At 46.6% G+C, this 18,806-nt stretch overlaps 1 protein-coding gene across 1 annotated transcript in view; it reads right to left on the bottom strand.

Annotated features, from left to right (window-relative positions):
• Nucleotides 1-6,245: 6,245 nt before the first annotated feature.
• Nucleotides 6,246-18,806, bottom strand: part of PDLIM1 (PDZ and LIM domain 1) — a 55,446-nt gene continuing 42,885 nt past the window's right edge. Inside the window, exons 5-7 of the mRNA XM_032136241.2 lie at nucleotides 16,017-16,168; nucleotides 7,241-7,358; nucleotides 6,246-6,785 (exon numbers count right to left, since the gene is read on the bottom strand). Of these exons, the coding sequence (XP_031992132.1) occupies nucleotides 6,599-6,785; nucleotides 7,241-7,358; nucleotides 16,017-16,168 (457 nt within the window). The 3' untranslated portion in view covers nucleotides 6,246-6,598. The remainder of the gene's footprint in view (nucleotides 6,786-7,240; nucleotides 7,359-16,016; nucleotides 16,169-18,806) is intronic.

Raw genomic sequence — 18,806 nt, 5'->3', positions numbered from 1 at the left:
TGTCATCCCTACTATCTTCTGTCTAGTCATACTCCTATTCTCCGTTCTCAACTACTCATACATGCCCTGCTCTTGTTTACACTGCCGGTTTACACTGTTTCTCCAAGCCATCACAGCTGATATCTCCTGGTGCTATCCCCAAACTGCCACTCTAAACTCTTGAAGTAAATAAATAATCTTTGCTGGCAGGACTATGCTGAATCTCCTTAGGCACTCTCTAATCAGATGTCCTAGGTCCTCCCAATTCTTAGACCTTTTATACCTGTTTTTCTCCTTCTCTTATTCCATTTAGTTTTTCAATTCATACAAAACCATATCCAGGCCATCACCAATAATTCTACATGACAAATGTTTCTTCTAACATCCCCACAATATCACCCCTTACCACAAGACCTCCCTTCAGCTTAATCTCTCCCACTCTAGGTTCCCATGCCGCCCCTAATCCCGCTTGAAGCAGCCCTGAGAGACATCGCCCATTCTCTCTCCATACCATCCCCCAAAATTTTCTCCGCCCCAGGACTTCAACACTATTTTGTTTTACTTTTCTTATTAATGTAAGAAGGCAGGAATATCAGGCCTCTGAGCCCAAGCCAAGCCATCACATCCCCTGTGACTTGCACATATATGCCCAGATGGCCTGAAGTAACTGAAGAATCACAAAAGAAGTGAATATGCCCTGCCCCACCTTAACTGATGACATTCCACCACAAAAGAAGTGTAAATGGCCGGTCTTTGCCTTAAGTGATGACATTACCTTGTGAAAGTCCTTTTCCTGGCTCATCCTGGCTCAAAAAGCTCCCCCACTGAGCACCTTGCGACCCCCACTCCTGCCCGCCAGAGAACACGCTTTGACTGTAATTTTCCTTTACCTACCCAAATCCTATAAAACGGCCCCACTCTTATCTCCCTTCGCTGACTCTCTTTTCGGACTCAGCCCACCTGCACCCAGGTGAAATAAACAGCCATGTTGCTCACACAAAGCCTGTTTGGTGGTCTCTTCACATGGACACGCATGAAAGAATGTTCCTACATTCTAGAAAATGGCACTCTACACTCACAAGTCGTCGTATATAAGTTGGCATTTCAACTATGTCTTCAACAGGCCATACCATCACCCTTTTATGCTGGCCATTTCTGCGTGGTGCAGATTGTGATAGATCCAATGGACTCCATGATCATGTGCCCACTGCTGTGCCTCCTTTGCAGTAAAATGGGTCCTTGGTCGCACATAGCCGTGAGGGGTCCTGCACTAGTGGATCTAAAGGTCTTTATGTCCTCAGAAAGTGTTGTGTTTGAGGCCCTGTGGACAGCAAAGGCAAACCCAATATACCTATATGAGTCTATTCCTGACTGAATAAATAAATCACTGCACTTTCCAAAATGGAAGGGATCCAAGCTAGTCAGCTTGCCACTAAGTGGCTTAGCTGGTGTCTTCAAGGGATAGCACTGTTCCGTTGGTCATTCTTGCTGGAAGGTTGAACATTTGGCAGCAGCAATAGCTAGATGGGCCTTGAAATAGAAGCCCATCTTACTGCAACCACGTAGAGCCTCTATCACTGACCATCATGGCTACTCCACTCACACACCCATTACGCCAACACAGGGGTGCCCAACAACAGGCTGGCTCATGTCCATTGGCTAATTCATTTTGTCAACCTGGTCACTTACTGTCTTTTCCATGGTTTATTCTAATGAGGGTTAACAGAGGTCTATCCACATTCCTCTACTCCAGACCTCCTTGTCCCGATCTTCTCATCTTTCCCCTGATTGGCCAACCACATCATTCACCACGGTCCATAAGTCCAGGCACATTTATACTGAAGCCACTCCTCTTGCCACGCAAAGTAGATCATTAGGAATACTACTGGAAGCTCTGCCCAGTGGGAGGACTTCTTTTCTCCTTACAAGGCCAGCTCAAGAAGTACAGCAGTGCAGCCACCATTTCAGCATGCCCCTACATACCTAGCCAACTCATCCATGAATCAAGTCTAGGCTTCCTATTCCACCATCTGCTGCTCATATGGGATCCCCCATCAGCCATGGGGAAGAGCTGAGGGAGGGGCACAGCAGTAGAAAGCATGAGTATCCAGGCTTCCATGCTGCTACAGCTCACATATTTCCTCCAGCCCTGCTCAAGCCGTCCTCCCATCTCATGAGGGATTGCTCTGGAAGATGCCTGACCTTCTGACCTAATAAGAATGAGAGAACCCAAATCATGATGGGCAGTTCTGCCACCTGATGTCCCATGGTCAGGGGCTTTGTCTCTATCGAAGCTGTGGAAGAATGCCAGAAGTTATTTTATGAAAAACATAAAGTTCTGCACTGCAGATGGCAGTCTTGTTCTAGAACCCAAGGGGCTTCAGTTTTTATTCTCCCACTGGTGTACCATCTTGAAAATTCTGACATCATAGGGTCTCCTAGATCACATGAACCAAGCACAGAGCCACTTCCACTACAGCCTGCACCTGCTGCAGATCACTTTTCTGCTCTGGCCCAGATCAAAGCTGGCAGCCTTGAAGGGAAACAGAAATCCAAGATGTCTTTGTTTTAAGGTGAGTTTTCTTTTTTTTTTTAATTTAATTTTTTTTTTTTTTTGGAGACAGTGTCTGGCTCTGTCCCCCAGGCTGGAGTGTAGTGGCACCATCTTGGCTCACTGCAAGCTCTGCCTCCCGGGTTCACGCCATTCTCCTGCCTCAGTCTCCCAAGTAGCTGGGACTACAAGCGCCCGCCACCATGCCCTGCTAATTTTTTTGTATTTTTAGTAGAGAGGATTTCACCATGTTGGCCAGGATGGTCTCGAACTCCTGACCTCGTGATCCGCCCACCTCGGCCTCCCAAAGTGCTAGGATTACAGGCTTGAGCCACCGTGCCCGGCCTAAGGTGAGTTTAAAGTTGTGTTGTCCAATACAGTAGCCACTACCCCCATGTGTCTACTGAGCACTTGAAATGTGGCTTGTGACAAATGTTGAAATGATAATACTTTGGATGTATAGTATTATATAAAATGTATTATTGGCCGGGCACGGTGGCTCACACCTGTAATGTCAGCACTCTGGGAGGCTGAGGTGGGCTGATCGCTTGAGTCCAGGAACTCAAGATCACCCTGGCCAACATAGCGAAACCGCACCTCTATTAAAAAAATATAAGAATTAGCCAGGCACGGTGGCTTGTGCCTGTAGTCCCAACTACTCAGGAGACTGAGGTGGGAAGATCACTTGAGACCAGGAGGTGGAGGAAGCCATGATTGTGCCACTGCACTCCAGCCTGGGTGACAGAGCAAGACCTTGTCTCAAAAAAATAAAAAAGTAGTATTATTGGCCGGGCGTGGTGGCTCACACTTGTAATCCCAGCACTTTGGGAGGCCGAGGTGAGTGGATCACAAAGTCAGGAGTTCGAGACCAGCCTGGCCAACACAGTGAAACCCCTTCTCTACTAAAAATACAAAAATTAGCTAGGCATGGTGATGCACGCCTGTAATCCCAGCTACTTGGGAGACTGAGGCAGGAGAATGGCTTGAACCCGGGAGGTGGAGGTTGCAGACAGAGCTAGACTCTGTCTCAAAAAAAAAAAAGTATTATTACAATTAATTTTACCTGCTTTTTTTCTCTTTTCACATTGCTACTAGAGAATTTTAAATTACATTCATGCCTTGCATCATACTTCTATTGGACAGCAGTGAAGCAGCAATCACCCATTTACAGATTTACCAAGCTTGTGGACTATCTGCCACTTGTGAGGTACTGAGCTGAGTGCCGAGGAGAAAAGGCTGAAGAAGACAAAGGATCATCTCTCATGGAGGCTTCTTTCCTTTCAGAAGATGAGTGATTAGTGTCTTGTGTGATGTATGCCAAGAAGGAAGTGTCCCCTGGGTATGGGAGCATAGGAGAGTGGCATCCAAGTCATGCTGGGCAGTCAGCCTGTCTGGAGGAGGAGGTGGCTCAATCTCGAAAGACAACAGAAATTTATTAAATGTTAAGTAATCAAGAGGTGCAGGAAGAGCATACCAAGTCAGAGAAAACAGCTTGATCACAGTCTGCATGACTCTGGCTGACTTTTTCCTCTTCAGGAAATTTTCTGAAAGTTTAGTAATGAAAGATGGCTACAGAGTTAGACCGTTCCTTCCAATCTTTTCATTTTAGAGGAAGCATGAAAGAGAAATAATCAGATAAATATGGTAGGCATGAAGCACAAAAAATAGGCCAAATCTCAAATTGCTCTCAGCAGTAATGTTTTGTTTTGTTTTGTTTTTTTTTTTTTTTTTTGAGACATAGTCTCACTCTGTCACCCAGGCTGGAGTGCAGTGGCACGATCTCGGCTCACTGCAACCTCTACCTCCCAGGTTCAAGTGATTCTCCTGCCTCAGCCTCCAGAGTAGCTGGAACTGCAGGCATGCACCACTATGCCCAGCAAACTTTTGTATTTTTAGTAGAGACAGGGTTTCACCATGTTGGCCAGGCTGGTGTGAAACTCCTGACCTCGAGTGATCCACCCACTTCAGCCACCCAAGGTGCGTGGGCCACCACACCTGGCAGAGCAGTAAATATTTGTATGTGCCAAATACCGCAGGCAAAAGGCTTCTTTGCCACATAACACAGCTAGCACTTAGGGGTGGTAATGCTGACATTCTGTTTCATTCAGTCAGGAAATGAACTCCCCATACAGGCTATATTGAATAGTAATAATGGTCACCTGAAGCTGTTGGTGTTTGGCCTCCCCTGGAAGCAAGATATCTGTATGAAAGACCCACACCTAAGAAGTAATACTGACAAATGTTAGACATTTGATTGGCACATTATCTGAGGAGAGGGATTAGAGAAAGTTCTAAGAATCTATGACTCATCTATTCCTTACAATCAAAATCCAAATCATAACTGTTAATGTCTTTGTAAATGAGTCAGACCTGCTGTGGTTCAGAGACTTTTCATTTTATGCTGATTTCTAAGAATTGCATAGTTTAAGCCACCTTGACTTTTACAAGCATAGAAACAGATGGGGTTTAAAGTAAGAACTCATTAACTGTCAAAAAATAAAAAAAAAAATCGAGAGCTTTAACATGACATGATTTTCTGCCTGAACAGTTTCAGTTCTGCTTGTTGTGGCACTAAAACAGCTCGTGCATAAACTGTCCATCGTACATTCTGGCTTCAGAGTCTATGGTATGAAATCCTGGTACTGATTAAAATTCTTACCCTTAGAGTATGTACCATATTAGTGCATTCATAATTAAAGGTCATGAACTATTACTGAGGATGGTGAGCACTGCTCAAGAATAGATGGTTGCTCCTTTGGGGGAAAGAGGGTTGCCTGGAGTACCCTGTCCGCCTCTCATAACGATCACTTAGTCTCAGTGTCTGGAGGGATGGGGGCACCACTGTTTGTGCAACTGACCCCATGAGGGATTAGTTACCAGGAGATAAACTGTGGTGACCTCAGATCTTGACTCAGGACTCTTTCTTAGCAGCCAGGGTCCTCAGTCTCCTCTGTGAGGAGGACACAGTGGCCATGTCCTGGGCTCTCTGCTGCTGCTGGACACTTTCCTGAGGTTGCTGCCCCTCACAAAGGGGAGCAACTGTGATGTCAGCAACCAGCCTGAAGAGGGACTTACGAGGGAATGTTTCCAAGCCAACTGCTAATGCTCCCACCTATTATTTGGGAAGCATTCATTTCCTCAGATAAGCCTCAAAACAGCCCAATGCAAAGAAAACTTCATTTCATTAAAACAGAGCTAGGGGCCGGGCGCAGTGGCACACGACTGTAATCCCAGCACTTTGGGAGGCCGAGGCGGGCAGATCACGAGGTCAGGAGATCAAGACCATGCTGGCTAACGCGGTGAAACCCCGTCTCTACTAAAAATACAAAAAAATTAGCCGGGTGTGGTGGCAGGCGCCTGTAATCCCAGCTACTCGGGAGGCTGAGGCAGGAGAATGGCGTGAACCCAGGAGGTGGAGCTTGCAGTGAGCTGAGATAGCACCACTGCACTTCAGCCTAGGCAACAGAGCGAGACTCCATCTCCAAAAAAGGAAAAAAAACAGAGCTAGGTATCTTATATTAGCATTACAGAAAGAGGATTTCAAGTAAGCTTCAAAGAAATATAAGAACAGAGCTTGTTAAGATTCAAGTTGCGGGGGAAAGGCCAGTAAATCTGAGAGAAACAAGAAACCCAAAACAAGAAGACAGGCCTCAGAAATCTCTTCAGGCTTGAGTAGGAAATGGGACACATAATCAGATAACAGACACCACACTGCTTTGGAGTCTATACATTTATTGAGTAAAAACAAAATCAGTGTCAGACACATTATATTTGATTGGGTTCAAATTTGGCTGATGTCCAAATGCAGCAGAGAAGAACAGAGTGGGGGAAGGGACACGGTGTTGCTGACAAGGGGACACTGAACAAAACAGTTTTCCTTTAATTGTAAAAGCGGGCATCGCACAGCTGGTGTGAGTCGATTAACCAAGGCAAGGAGGGGACTCAATGTTTTACAAGCAGAGGGAAAACCAAAGTAAGCAGAGAACTTTCAAGAGAGGAGAGGGCCAGAACACTGAGAGAAAAAGCTGCAGCAGAGGCCGGCTGGAGAACAGTGGTGGATCTGCTGGCTCACTTGGGGAACACAGTGACCACTTCATAGCCCTCAGGTGGTGTGACTCGCTCCCGGGCATGCTTCTCACAGTAGATTTGATCCTCCACAAAGAAATGGCCCTTCTGTTTCAGGTTGGTACCACAGTCAGTGCACACATAACACTCAGGGTGGCGGTGACGGTCCCGCAGCTTCACGAACACACCGCTACAGAAGCAAGGGAGGGAAGGGACTCCATCAGTGACAAGCACCTGCAGGTGGCTTCCGAGCAGGTGGCACCATCCTTCCCGAGCAGGGGCCTGGGGCTTCCCCCCAGGAACCCATCACAGGGGAAACCAGGGCCTCCCAACTGGCCTCCAATCATAAGGGACTTGCTTCTCCTTCCCAGGGTCCAGAGACATTTTTCCAAAAACCCCTCCTACTTCAATAGGGCAGCCCTGATTTTTCTCATTTTACATGTTCATAACCTAAGGGCTCCGCAGTGAAGGAAAACCTTCACAACCTGGCTCTGGGACACAGGACCTTCCTGGCCTCTCTGCCGCATTTTTCCAGGATGGATTTGTCTCCTTCACAAGCAAAATGTGCAACATCCAGCACTTTCCACATTTTCATGGTTTACCCAACCTGCGGGTCTGCAAAGGCTGTGGGAAGCAGATACTCACACAATCCCAGTGCCACATTTGTCACACATCGGCAACTTCTGAGCATTTCCAATCGACGCAGCCACTTTAGTGACAGGAGCTTTAACACTTCTGAATCCTGAGGGCTTGTTGGGATCCCCTGAAATGAGGAAAACACTGTCATTGGCCAGGAAGGGCAGAATTGCATAAGTATCACTCAGCTCTTCAGAACCACTTATAAGTATATGTTCAAGCAAGGCCATGGGAACTGGAGTGACTCTGCTGTGTGATCCTGGGCAAGTTACTTAACCTCTCTCGTCCCCAGTTTATTTTTCTATAAAACAGGAGATTAACACCTGGCCAAAAAAAAAGCCCAAAAAGCCAAGACAATTCTAAGCAAAAACAACAAAGCTGGAAGCATCATGCCACCCAACTTCAAACTATATTACAAGGCTACAGTAACCAAAACAACATGGTACTGGTAGAAGAATAGACACATAGACCAATGGAACAGAATAGAGAACCCAGAAATGAGACCACACACCTACAACCATCTGATCTTTGACAAACCTGACAAAAACAAGCAATGAGGAAAGGATTCCCTATTTAATAAATGGTGCTGGGAGACCTGGCTAGCCATATGCAGAAAATTGAAACTGGATCCCTTCTTTACACCATATATAAAAATCAGCTCAAGATGGATTAAAGACTTAAATGTAAAGCCCAAAACTATAAAAACACTAGACGAAAATCTAGGCAATACCATTCAGGACATGGGCATGGGCAAAGATTTCCTGATGAAGACCCGAAAAGCAATTGTAACAAAAGCAAAAATTGACAAATGGGATCTAATTAAACTAAAGAGCTTCTGCACAGCAAAAGAAACTATCATCAGAATGAAGAGACAACCCACAGAATGGGAGAAAATTTTTGCAATCTATCCATCTGACAAAGGTCTAATATCCAGCATCTGCAAGGAACTTAAACAAATTTACAAGAAAAAAATAAGCTGGGCATAGTAGCTCACTTCTGTAATCCCAACACTTTGGGAGGCTGAGGTGGGTGGATCACCTGAGGTCAGGAGTTTGAGAATAGCGTGACCAACATTGTCAAACCTCCTCTCTACTAAAATTACAAAAATTAGCCAGGTGTGGTGGCATGCACCTATAGTTCCAGCTACTCAGGAGGCTGAGGCAAGAGAATCACTTGAACCCAGGAGGCGGAGGTTGCAATGGGCTGAGATTATGCCACTGCACTCCAGCCTGGGCAACAGAGCGAGACTCCATCTCAATAAAAGAAAAAAATAACCCCATTAAAAAGTGGGCAAAGAACATGAACAGACAGTTTTCAAAAGAAGACATAAATGCGGCCAACAAACATGAAAAAAAGCTTGACATCACTGATCATTAGAGAAATACAAATCAAAACCACAATGAGATACCAACTCACGCCAGTCCGAATGGCTATTATTAAAAAGTCAAAAAACAACAGATGCTGGCAAGGTTATGGAGAAAAAAGAATGCTTTTACACTGTTGGTGGGGTGTAAATTAGTTCAAACATTGTGGAAGACAGTGTGGTGATTCCTCAAAGACCTAGAAGCACAAATACCATTCAACCCAGCAATCCCATTACTGGATGTATACCCAAAGGAATATAAATCATTCTATCATGAAAATACATGCACTCTACGTTCATCACAGCACTATTCACAATAGCAAAGACATGGAATCAACCTAAATTCCCATCAATGATAGACTGGATGAAGAAAATGTGGTACATATACACCAGGGAATACTACGCAGCCATAAAAAGGAATGAGATCTTGTCCTTTGCAGGGACATGTATGGAACTGGAAGCCATTACCCTCAGTAAACTAATGCAGGAACACAAAACCAAATACCACATATTCTCACTTGTAAGTGGGAGCTGAATGATGAGAACACATGGACACATGGTGGAGGGACAAGACACACTAGGGCCTGTCGGATGGTAGGGAGTGGGGGAAGGAGAACATCTGGAAGAATGGCTGATGGATGCTAGGCTTAATATCTAGGTGATGGGATGATCTGTGCAGCAAACCACCATGGCACATCGTTACCTATGTAACAAACCTGTACATCCTACACATGTACCCCTGAACTTAAATGCTGGAAATTTAAAAATAAAGTTCTTAAGAAAGAAAAGAAATCCACATCACAAAAAGAACAAAACCATCAGAGTACAGCATGCTACAGCAGGCAGATAACAATGATCTCCTACAGATCAGAGGAAGGAGCCTTTCTGTAGCCAGCCTGGTGTGTGTAAAATAAGCCCCTAGTAGCTAGACGCTGAGCTGCCTAAGGCCCCACTCATCACATCTTAGGTAACAAAGCCCTGTACCATGGTAGCTATTAATAATGGTAAAAATCACCTGGAGGCCTTGTTAACACACAGATTGCTGGGCCCCATCCCCAGAGTTTCTGATCCAGAAGGCCCAGGATGGGGCCTAAGACTTTGCATTTCCAACAAGTTCCCAGGTGCTGCTGATCCAAGAACCACTGGACAAGAGCAAAGAAACAGCTTCCTGTGCCAGGCGAGGGGATGAGGAGAGGGTCACCCCATGACTGCAGTCACGTCGGGCAATCGTGGGGCTGACAGACAAGGGCCTTAGCTCTCTTGTCCTTTCAGAAAGTGAGTCCCTGTATGCTGACCAATCCTTCCGAACCAAAAATTGAGACACATGTTCACACAATGGACATTTATTAATTTTTTATTTTTACTAATTAGAGATAGCATCTCACTATGTTGTGTCTCAAAGTCCTGCCTTCCAGCGATCCTCCCACCAGAGCTTCTCCAGTAACCACTGTGCCTGGCAACAAGGGGCATTTAGAATACATGGTTGACTGTATTTTGACCACAATTACCCCGCCCCTCTCTTGCCATGCTTACCTCCAGTCAGTGGTTCCCTACTGGGGGCAATTTTATCTCCTAGAGAGCAGTTTTGATTGTCACAGTGAAAGGGGGTGCCATTGGCGTCTAGTGGGCAGAGGACAGGGATGCTGCCGGACATCCCAAAATACACAGGGCAGCCCCACAACAAGGACTCATATGGCCCAAAATGTCAATAGCGCCAAGGCTGAGAAACCCTGCTCTCGATGGAGCAACTTCCCCATCCCCAGACTTTGGCCAACGTGAGCAGATGTGAGCCTTATACAGGCAAAAGTACTAACGGCACTTGTGAGGTTTGGCCCTGTCCCCACAGAAGTATTGCCTCTGCCATGAAAACAGCAAGCACCAGAGGGCCTCTCCCTTCCCTGGGCTTGAATGAGAGGACTCGGGGGCCTGGTCCAGCCCTGCCAAGCCCAGCAGAGCCACAGCTATCCGGTAGCCCTCATAAATACAGGTTACCCACTGCTGAATAATACAATATGAGAGATGGTTTGGAGTACTTGGCTAGCTTATGGGGAACAACAAGAGGGTCTGTGTGAATGCAGCCTGGACTCTCAACAGCCCTATCACGGTGCCATGGCTCAGACTTAGGCTTCCCCACTCAGAGCTGGGACTGTTCATCACTGGGAACCGATGCACACAGATGTCCACCTGGCAGCACATGAGATGGGGCAGAGATTAGGAGGCTCCATGGTTTTAAGTGGTGAACTCTACAGATGGGCTTGGGGAAGACTCAGTTCTGCCCCACCAGCAGGTGCATAAGGAGAAACCACCTTGGTGCTTCTGTTCTCCCTGAGCCGAAGGCACCTTCTTGCCCTTCCCAAGCCTTCCTCCCTTCCTTTGGGAGGAGGCCAAAGCTCCAATCTTGTTCATCATATACTTTACCTGTATTAATTTTTTTTAATATTGCATTTAAATGTCATTTTTTTCTTGATTATTGAGTTTTCCAGTGCCCCTTTAAATTCTGCACTCAAGGCCAGGCGCAGTGGCTCATGCCTGTAATCCCAGCACTTTGGAAGACCAAGGTGGGCAGATCACTTGAGGTCAGGAGTTCGAGACCAGCCTGGCCAACATGGTGAAACCCCATCTCTACTAACAATACAGAAACTAGCCGGGCATTGTGGGACGTGCCTGTAGTCCCAGCTACTTGGGAGGCTGAGGCAGGAGAATGGCTTGAACCTGGGAGGTGGAGGTTGCAGTGAGCCGAGATCACACCACTGCACTCCAACCTGGGCGACGGCGGTCTCAAAAAAAAAAAAAAAAATTCTGCACTCAAAGCAGTGCCTCCCTCACCTCACCCTGATCCTGGCCCTGCCTAGAGGGATCTCAGAAGGGCCTGGGTGGGCATCTTCTCTAAGCATCATGCCTCAAGCATCCCAAACGGATTCCCTCATTTTCTGGCTGATTAAGCCATCTCACTGCCTGCCCACGACAAGAAGGAAATGGCAGCATCTCTACATACCTGGGCAGTTTGCAAAGGCACTGATTGGGCTGAGAACCAGCTCAATGAGGTTGGGCTCTCTTATGCAATGGGCTTTTTCACATTTCACACTTAAAGACCTGGAATCCACTCAATCCACAGAAAAATCACCAGGAAAGAAGAGAGGCTGCAAAAGGGTAGAATGAGAAAAAGCTAGGAGGGACATGAAATCTCCATTAGGTAAGAGAATCCACATCTGTTTCTAGAATGAAGAGACCTGACCTGGATAAAACTGGATAAAACTGGGCACAGCTTGGGGGAGAAGGCTGCCTGCCCAACACAAGACTCACTGTGGCCTGTTCAGCCCTACGGCGCCACCTGCTGGCTTCAAGGTTTTTTCTCTTGCATATCCAGCCAACACGGCTAATCCAAAGAAATCTCTCTTCCTTTCTTCTCAACTAGCTTATAGTGAAAATACTAGCTTCCTTTGAACTCCAGGCAACTACAAAAATTTCCAAATTTCTCTTCTTACGGTGAACCCTGTATCCCAAATATTTCTGGAAAAAAAGTGAAAATTAGCTAAATAAACCACAGCTGTTTTTCTATCCACTTCACTGCTCAACCACCTTGCATGGCTTCACACTACCTTTAGAATCAAGCTCATGATTATTAACCTTGCACCTGGTGGTCCCCCATCTCTGACTCGAGATCACCCGAGGATTCACATGGAACCCTGGGTACCAGCCAAAACGAGCCTCGGTACTTGCGAACAAGTCTCCAGCTTTCTCATCTCAAAGCCTCTGGCCACCACTGTGAATTCTCAGCCCATGACTGCTCCTTCCAAACCTCCAATCATTAAAAGTCTCCTTCAATGGACAGATGAATGGATAAATAAAATGTAATATACACAAACACTGGAATAATACTCTGCCTTAAAATGGAAAGAATTTCTGACACATGCTACATGGATGAATCTTGAGGATATTAAGCTAAGTGAACTAAGCCAGGCCCAAAAGGACAACTACTGCATGACACCACTTATACAAGGGATTTATAGTAGTCAAATTCATAGAGACAAGCAGGAGGGTGGTTACCAGGAGCTGGAAGGAGACAGGAATGGTGAAACACTCTTTAATGAGAACAGTTTCAGTTTTGCAAAATAAAAGAGTTCTATGGATGGATGGTGGTGATAGTAGCACAATCACATAAATGTACTCAATACCACTAAATTGTACACTTAAAATTTGTTAAGATGGTAAATTTTATATTAAGTATGTTTCACCTTTTTTTTTTAAATATAACAGCTTCTTCTGCCTGCAAGTTTTGGAATTTGATCCAGAACAAGATGAAGTTTGAGGAACCAAGAGCCCCTTTCTCCTAGTCTAGAGGCTGAATTTTACCCAAAATGAGACAGCTTGTGTTGGGTCTTCAAGATTTATGACCAAATACTGCTGTAGCCACACTTCCTTCAGGGGCCTTACTCACTGTGCACCTGGCAGTTTACAGAAGTGGCTTCACTTAACCCTGTAAACAATCCCATGAGGTCCTGGCTATTAGCTTCATTGGACCTGTGCAGAAGCTAGAGCTTAGAAAGGCAAGCAACCTGCTGGAGGTGTCACAGCAGGTCAGAGGCAGATCCTGGATGCCAGTGCTCTTTCTGCCCTGCAGCACTGCTTTCTGAACCAGAGGCCTTTCTGAATGACAGGACCCCTCATCAACTGCTTTTACTGCCTTAACCTTTCACCGTTTTATCTCAAATAAAAACAGGCATTTGGGGCCGGGTGCAGTGGCTCACATCTGTAATCCCAGCACTTTGGGAGGTCCAGGCAGGTGGATCGTCTGAGGTCACAAGTTCAAGACCAGCCTGGCCAAGATGGAGAAACCCCATCTCTATTAAAAATACAAAAATTATCTGGGCGTGGTGGTACACATCTGTAATCTCAGATACTTGGGAGGCTGAGGCAGGAGAATCGCTGCAACCTGAGAAGCGGAGGTAGCAGTGAGCCGAGATCATGCCACTGCACTCCAGCCTGGGCAACAGAGCAAGACTCTGTCTCAAACAAAAACAAAAAAAACAGGCATTTGGGTTCCTTCCCCCAAGAGCCTTCTGCATGTAAAGAATGTTTAGAATGGAATTTATCCTGTTACCATCAGTAAAGATTTAATGCGGGTACACATTAAGAGATACAGGAGAAACTACAAGATTTGCTATCTCCCTCTTCCCTTCCAGCAGAATCTTGATTCTCTTTGCGGCAAGAACCATCCAGACTAAGGGCTAAAATTTTTTTTTAAAAGAATCCTAAGTCCCAGCCAGGTGACTAAATCATGGTCAATAAAATGGAGGAGTAGTGTGGGACTTCTGGGAAGGAGAAAGCTGGCTCATCTGAAATTGGGACTCTCCAGTTAGCCTTATCTCCCTTCTTCCTTCCTGTCACCTGGAGGTAAGCATGATGGTTGAACACCAGCTGCCAACCAGGACCACGAAGTAACCTTGGGAATGGAAGCCACAAATTTGGGTGCTGGAGTGCCGGATAGGAGTCCAGATCTTGAAGAGCATGGAGCTTCCAAATCCATGCTCAGGTCCTTCTCTGTGAGCCGAGATGAGCTCTGCAGCATTTGTCTAGTTGGGCACAGATGAACTTGACCTTGCCTCTCCTTGAAGGGTTTCACATCCACGTAAGAGTGAAATAAGCTGTGGTTTCCCACATGTTTTTACAAAGCTGTCATCCTCAAGGGTTGGCCCCCAAGTTGTTTGTCAGGAAAAGCTAATACTGGAACTTGATACAAAGTATGGTTCATTACTTCCCAGCTGCTCAGCTGCTCCAAGCAAAAGAGGAAAGCAGTGGTAGAACAGTATCATTTTAGCATAAAAGAAGCACGTGCAAACACATGGCCCGTGGTTTCCTAATTTCCTATGGTTGTAAATTGCCACTCTCTCTAAAGAAATCACACAAATGGGGAGGAAGCCCAGGTGTCGGGTGTGTTCAGAAGAGAACTTTCTTATCAGAAAGGGCTCCCCAGGAAGCTGAATCTTCGGCTGCGGACTTTGAAGAGGGAGGTTCATCTTCCAGAGAGCACTAGCCTCTCAGCCAACATGCCAATCCCTTTGCAGCCTGGCTGAGGCAGGTCTCACACTCACCATCACAAGGTGTCCCCTCACTGGAGCATCCACTGTCTCTTTGCAGATGGGTCCATGAGAGAGATAAAGAGGGCATAGAAAGCACGACCCCACTGAAGTGCCCAAGCCTCAAGAAAGGAAGAGAGAGTGTGGAGGACTGGGCAACACAGGGACCAGGAAAGGGTACAAAACCCAGCTCTCTGGAAAAGACTGCCCATGAGCATCACAGGAGGTGCTGATGAGGAACCACCAGGGAAGAAGCGGGTGTGAGGGCTGCTGATCATCTTTGTGAGGGAAATAAGGCATTCCTTCTTCAATACATCCACCTGTCATAATTTCTCAACGTATAGCATTGTTATTAAGTGAAGATACTTTTACCGCTATCCACTTAAATATGATCATAATAAGTATACGTTGCATAATGTCTTCAGTGAGAAGCATGTCTCCTGAGACCTGCAGAACCCTACGGGGTGACGCTGGGTGCCTCAACATCAAAGCTCACCCCAAGGACAAGAAAGCCTCTTCATGGAGGCGGAGCTGGCAGTGAGCCAAGATCGCGCCACTGCACTCCAGCCTGGGCGACAGAGCAAGACTCCGTCTCAAAAAAAAAAAAAAAAGAAAAAGAAAAAGAAAAAAGAAAGCCTCTTCATGACATTTCAAACATCACAATAACTATGAAGCGAGTACTCAGTTACGATGATGGATGTTTTACACAACTTATGCCATTTCATGACCATGATAATCTTAGAGGAAAGGATTTTTATCCCTGATGGACAGATGAGAAAACAGGCCTGGGAAGGTTGAGATTTGCCAAAGGTCACAGAATAAGAACATGGACACAAGGGGGAGCTCTCGGGCCCTCAAGAGGCCACCCACCCTAGAGCAAATGCAAGCACATGCCCCCAAGCAAAGCCAGCCCCTGGCTTCACTGAGCACTAATTCATTCTCATTTTGCTGCTCATTGCCCATGGCCTTCATCACTCGCGTTCCTCAGCCACCACCAAGGTATTGTTTCTGTGCTCAAAGCAAATAAATGCCAAGGGACAGACCAACAGGCTCCCACAGCAGTCAGGCTCACCCCAACCTAAGCATCCTCTTGCACATGTGACAGGACACAGTTGGCCAGGCCTGGAGTTTCTTAAATACAGACCCAGATGGGAAAATGTGGTCAGCACTCTCTCTTCCTCTCTCTCTCTCTCTCTTCCTCTATCTCTTTTAAAGAATTTCAGCATTTTAAAAGCCCATGCCCTCCAAAGCAGGCTCCAGAGTGTGTTCACCTGTGCTTCCGCAATGACTGACTCTCACACCTGACCTTGAACAAGAGCCTCTGACTGCAGATGGAGCTGATTACCTTTTTCTTCAGACTCCAGGATTTCCTGCAAAACCAAGAAAGACGTGGACTGTTTCGGGGGCTCATTCAACTCCTGTTTCTCCTGAAGCATCTTGTAAACTTCAGATTCTTTGTCGATGACAAGGCTGCTTGGAGGCTGAGCATGGTCTAAGCTGTAAAGAATGTTTGAAAAATTGATTAGAAAATGACGTTAAAAATAACTTCACCAGGAACCTCCTCCACACAAAGACACTGCTGATTTGAAGGATGGATAGAAATGATCTCAAAGCCCTCTCCTAAATCAGCCACAGACCTGCTGCCAGCACAGTGAAACTGAGATGTCTTTGTAGTCAGAGCTGGCTGCTGCTTCAATGCAATCAGAGGCTCTTCTTCTAAATAGCTTCAGTAGCTCAATTACTTTTTGGCCTAATCCCATGGAATGAGAATGCTCTATCTCTTTATAAATTCCATCAACAGCATTATGTCCAGAGAAAAATTAGAAAAAAAAAATGTCAACCACAGCCCAACCATGAAAAACTCAGCCGGGTCCCCCTTGTATGGGCCACAAACATTGCTTTCACGAGCAAGAATCATAGTGTTCTTCATTCCTGATGATCTCACTGTGCTTTCCCTGTCTATAAATACTTCCTGATTCTCAAGGCCAGGTGCTTGGATCTCCTCACCTATAACACAGAGGTAACAGTACTTTCCTTGCCTGGTTCACAGTTTGGTGGTAAGGATGGGACATGCAAGTGCTTTGTGAACTGTTGATGTTCAGGCCCAGGGACTGGGCAAGTCAGGCCTTGTCTTCCCCACCTTCTTCTGTCATTCTGGGTGACCCAGAACAGGATAAGACAGGCAGAGCCTGCCTCTTTCCCCGAGGGCTCCACTTTCTAAGCGGTGGATGGTGACAGGGAGGTAGTCTCTCATCAGCTATACCTGTAAATCTATCCTGCATCTGACCCCTTCTCACCTCCCCACCTCCCCCAGGTCCAAGCCACGCCATGCTTACCAGCACAGCTGACAAGATGAGTGACTTGTCTCCGCTATCACTAACGGCCCAAGGACAGTCTTATTTCTGACTAGAGGCCAAAGTGATGGCCTCTATTCAAAATATCAGAGTGATATTTTTTGTTTTTTAGAAGCAGGGACTCACTCTGTTACCCAGGCTGGAGTACAGTGGTGCAATCACAGGTAACTGTAACCTCGAACTACTGGCCTCAATAGATAAATCCTCCTGCCTCAGCCTCCTGAGTGGCTAGGACTACAGGTGTGCCACCATCCCCCGCTGATTTTGTCATTATTTTGTAGAGACAGAGTCTTGCTGTGTTGCCCAGGCTGGTCTCAAAGTCCCGGCCTCAAGTGATCCTCCAGCCTCGGACTCCCAAAGCGCTAGGATTACAGGCATGGGCCAGAGTGCCTGGCCCAGAATGGTATTTTAAACATGAATCAGACTGTGTCATGCTCTGGCTCAATGTATTCTCATTTGACTTAGCACAAAATATTTAGTGTTAATACTAAAATATATGTTTAATCAAATTCAACTTTTTTGAAGTAAATGTTATCACAGAGGAAAAAGTCCCTCACATATGTGACCCAAACTTCTCCCTCCACACACATCCCCTGCCAGCCCTGGCCCACTCCACTCTACCGAGACCAGGCTTCCTGCTGTGCCTGGGAAACACTAGCTTCACAGCCTACGCACTTACTGCGCCCTCAGCCTGCAATGCCCTTCCCAGGTGTTGTCATGGCTCCCATGCCTCATCCAGATCTCTGCTCAAGTGCACTCCTCCGAGAGGCCTTCCTGACCCTGACTCCAAACAGTCCGCCACATCCCCACCATCACTCTTAACTCCCTACCCGCTCTCTCACCATGGATTCCACTGTATTCCCTTATTTCGTTGTCTGTCTCCCCCTGGAAAGTAAGCCCCAGGAGGGCAGGGACGTGGCCTGTCTTGCTCCCCGTCACATTCCCAGGCCTGGCTCAGTGCCTGGCATAGGTCACAGTTCAGCAGGCATCAGGCAAGTGAATGAACACTGCAGAGTGGGTCCAGGGCCTCCTTCCTCCTTGCTGTGCTCCCCGTTCCTGCAGGCTCACAAGGTCCTCCAGGGCAGCCGGCCTCTGAGGGCTGTGCCAGGGACATGGGCAGCCCCACCTCCTGGCCCCAGATCACCACCTTCCTCTCAGCTGAGCTGCTAGGGAGGAAGGCCAGTGTGCCCAGTGGAACCAAAGAGCAAATATCAGATGGTGGGGCAATTTATTGATGCAGATGGATAGATTTGTATATAAACAAGTTGTGCTTCCTAAGTAATAAAGCTATAAAGTCTCCAGCCCACCAGGCTGCCTCCCAGCTTTACAGATGCAGGCAGTGGCCAGGAGTGGTTTTATTCAGCAACTCTAAACAGACTCTCTTTAGGGCTGGAGCCACTTTCACAGGTGCAAATGAATTATACCAATTACGCTTACTCATTTCCAGGGTATATGTTTTCCCTGGGTAATTCTCCACAAGTTCCCTTTTCCTCTCCCTCTCTCCCTCTCCTTTCTTCCTTTCTCTTTTCTGAGCCAACCTCTGGGGCACGTTCAGTACTCAGGTCCCCAGCTAAAGGCAGAGTCAATCACAGCAATCAAGGTCCAGGTGTTTCCCTTCCACTCCAATCACGTTCTCACAATAAAGGAAAAGGCACCCAAAGAGTGGCATATGCTTTGCGGCTGCCAAAGGTCAGAGTTTAAGTAGCAAGATTCATGGGTTGGTCACTCCAGCTGGCTGCATTTGGGGAAGGGAAAGCATCTATCCCTCCCTGTCCTCCCCA

The sequence above is a fragment of the Hylobates moloch genome, unplaced genomic scaffold (genome assembly GCF_009828535.3).
Source record: "Hylobates moloch isolate HMO894 unplaced genomic scaffold, HMol_V3 SCAFFOLD_3, whole genome shotgun sequence".
Taxonomy (NCBI): domain Eukaryota; kingdom Metazoa; phylum Chordata; class Mammalia; order Primates; family Hylobatidae; genus Hylobates; species Hylobates moloch.
The sequence above is the reverse complement of the archived record's forward strand: the minus strand, read 5'-3'. Positions and strand labels throughout refer to the sequence as shown.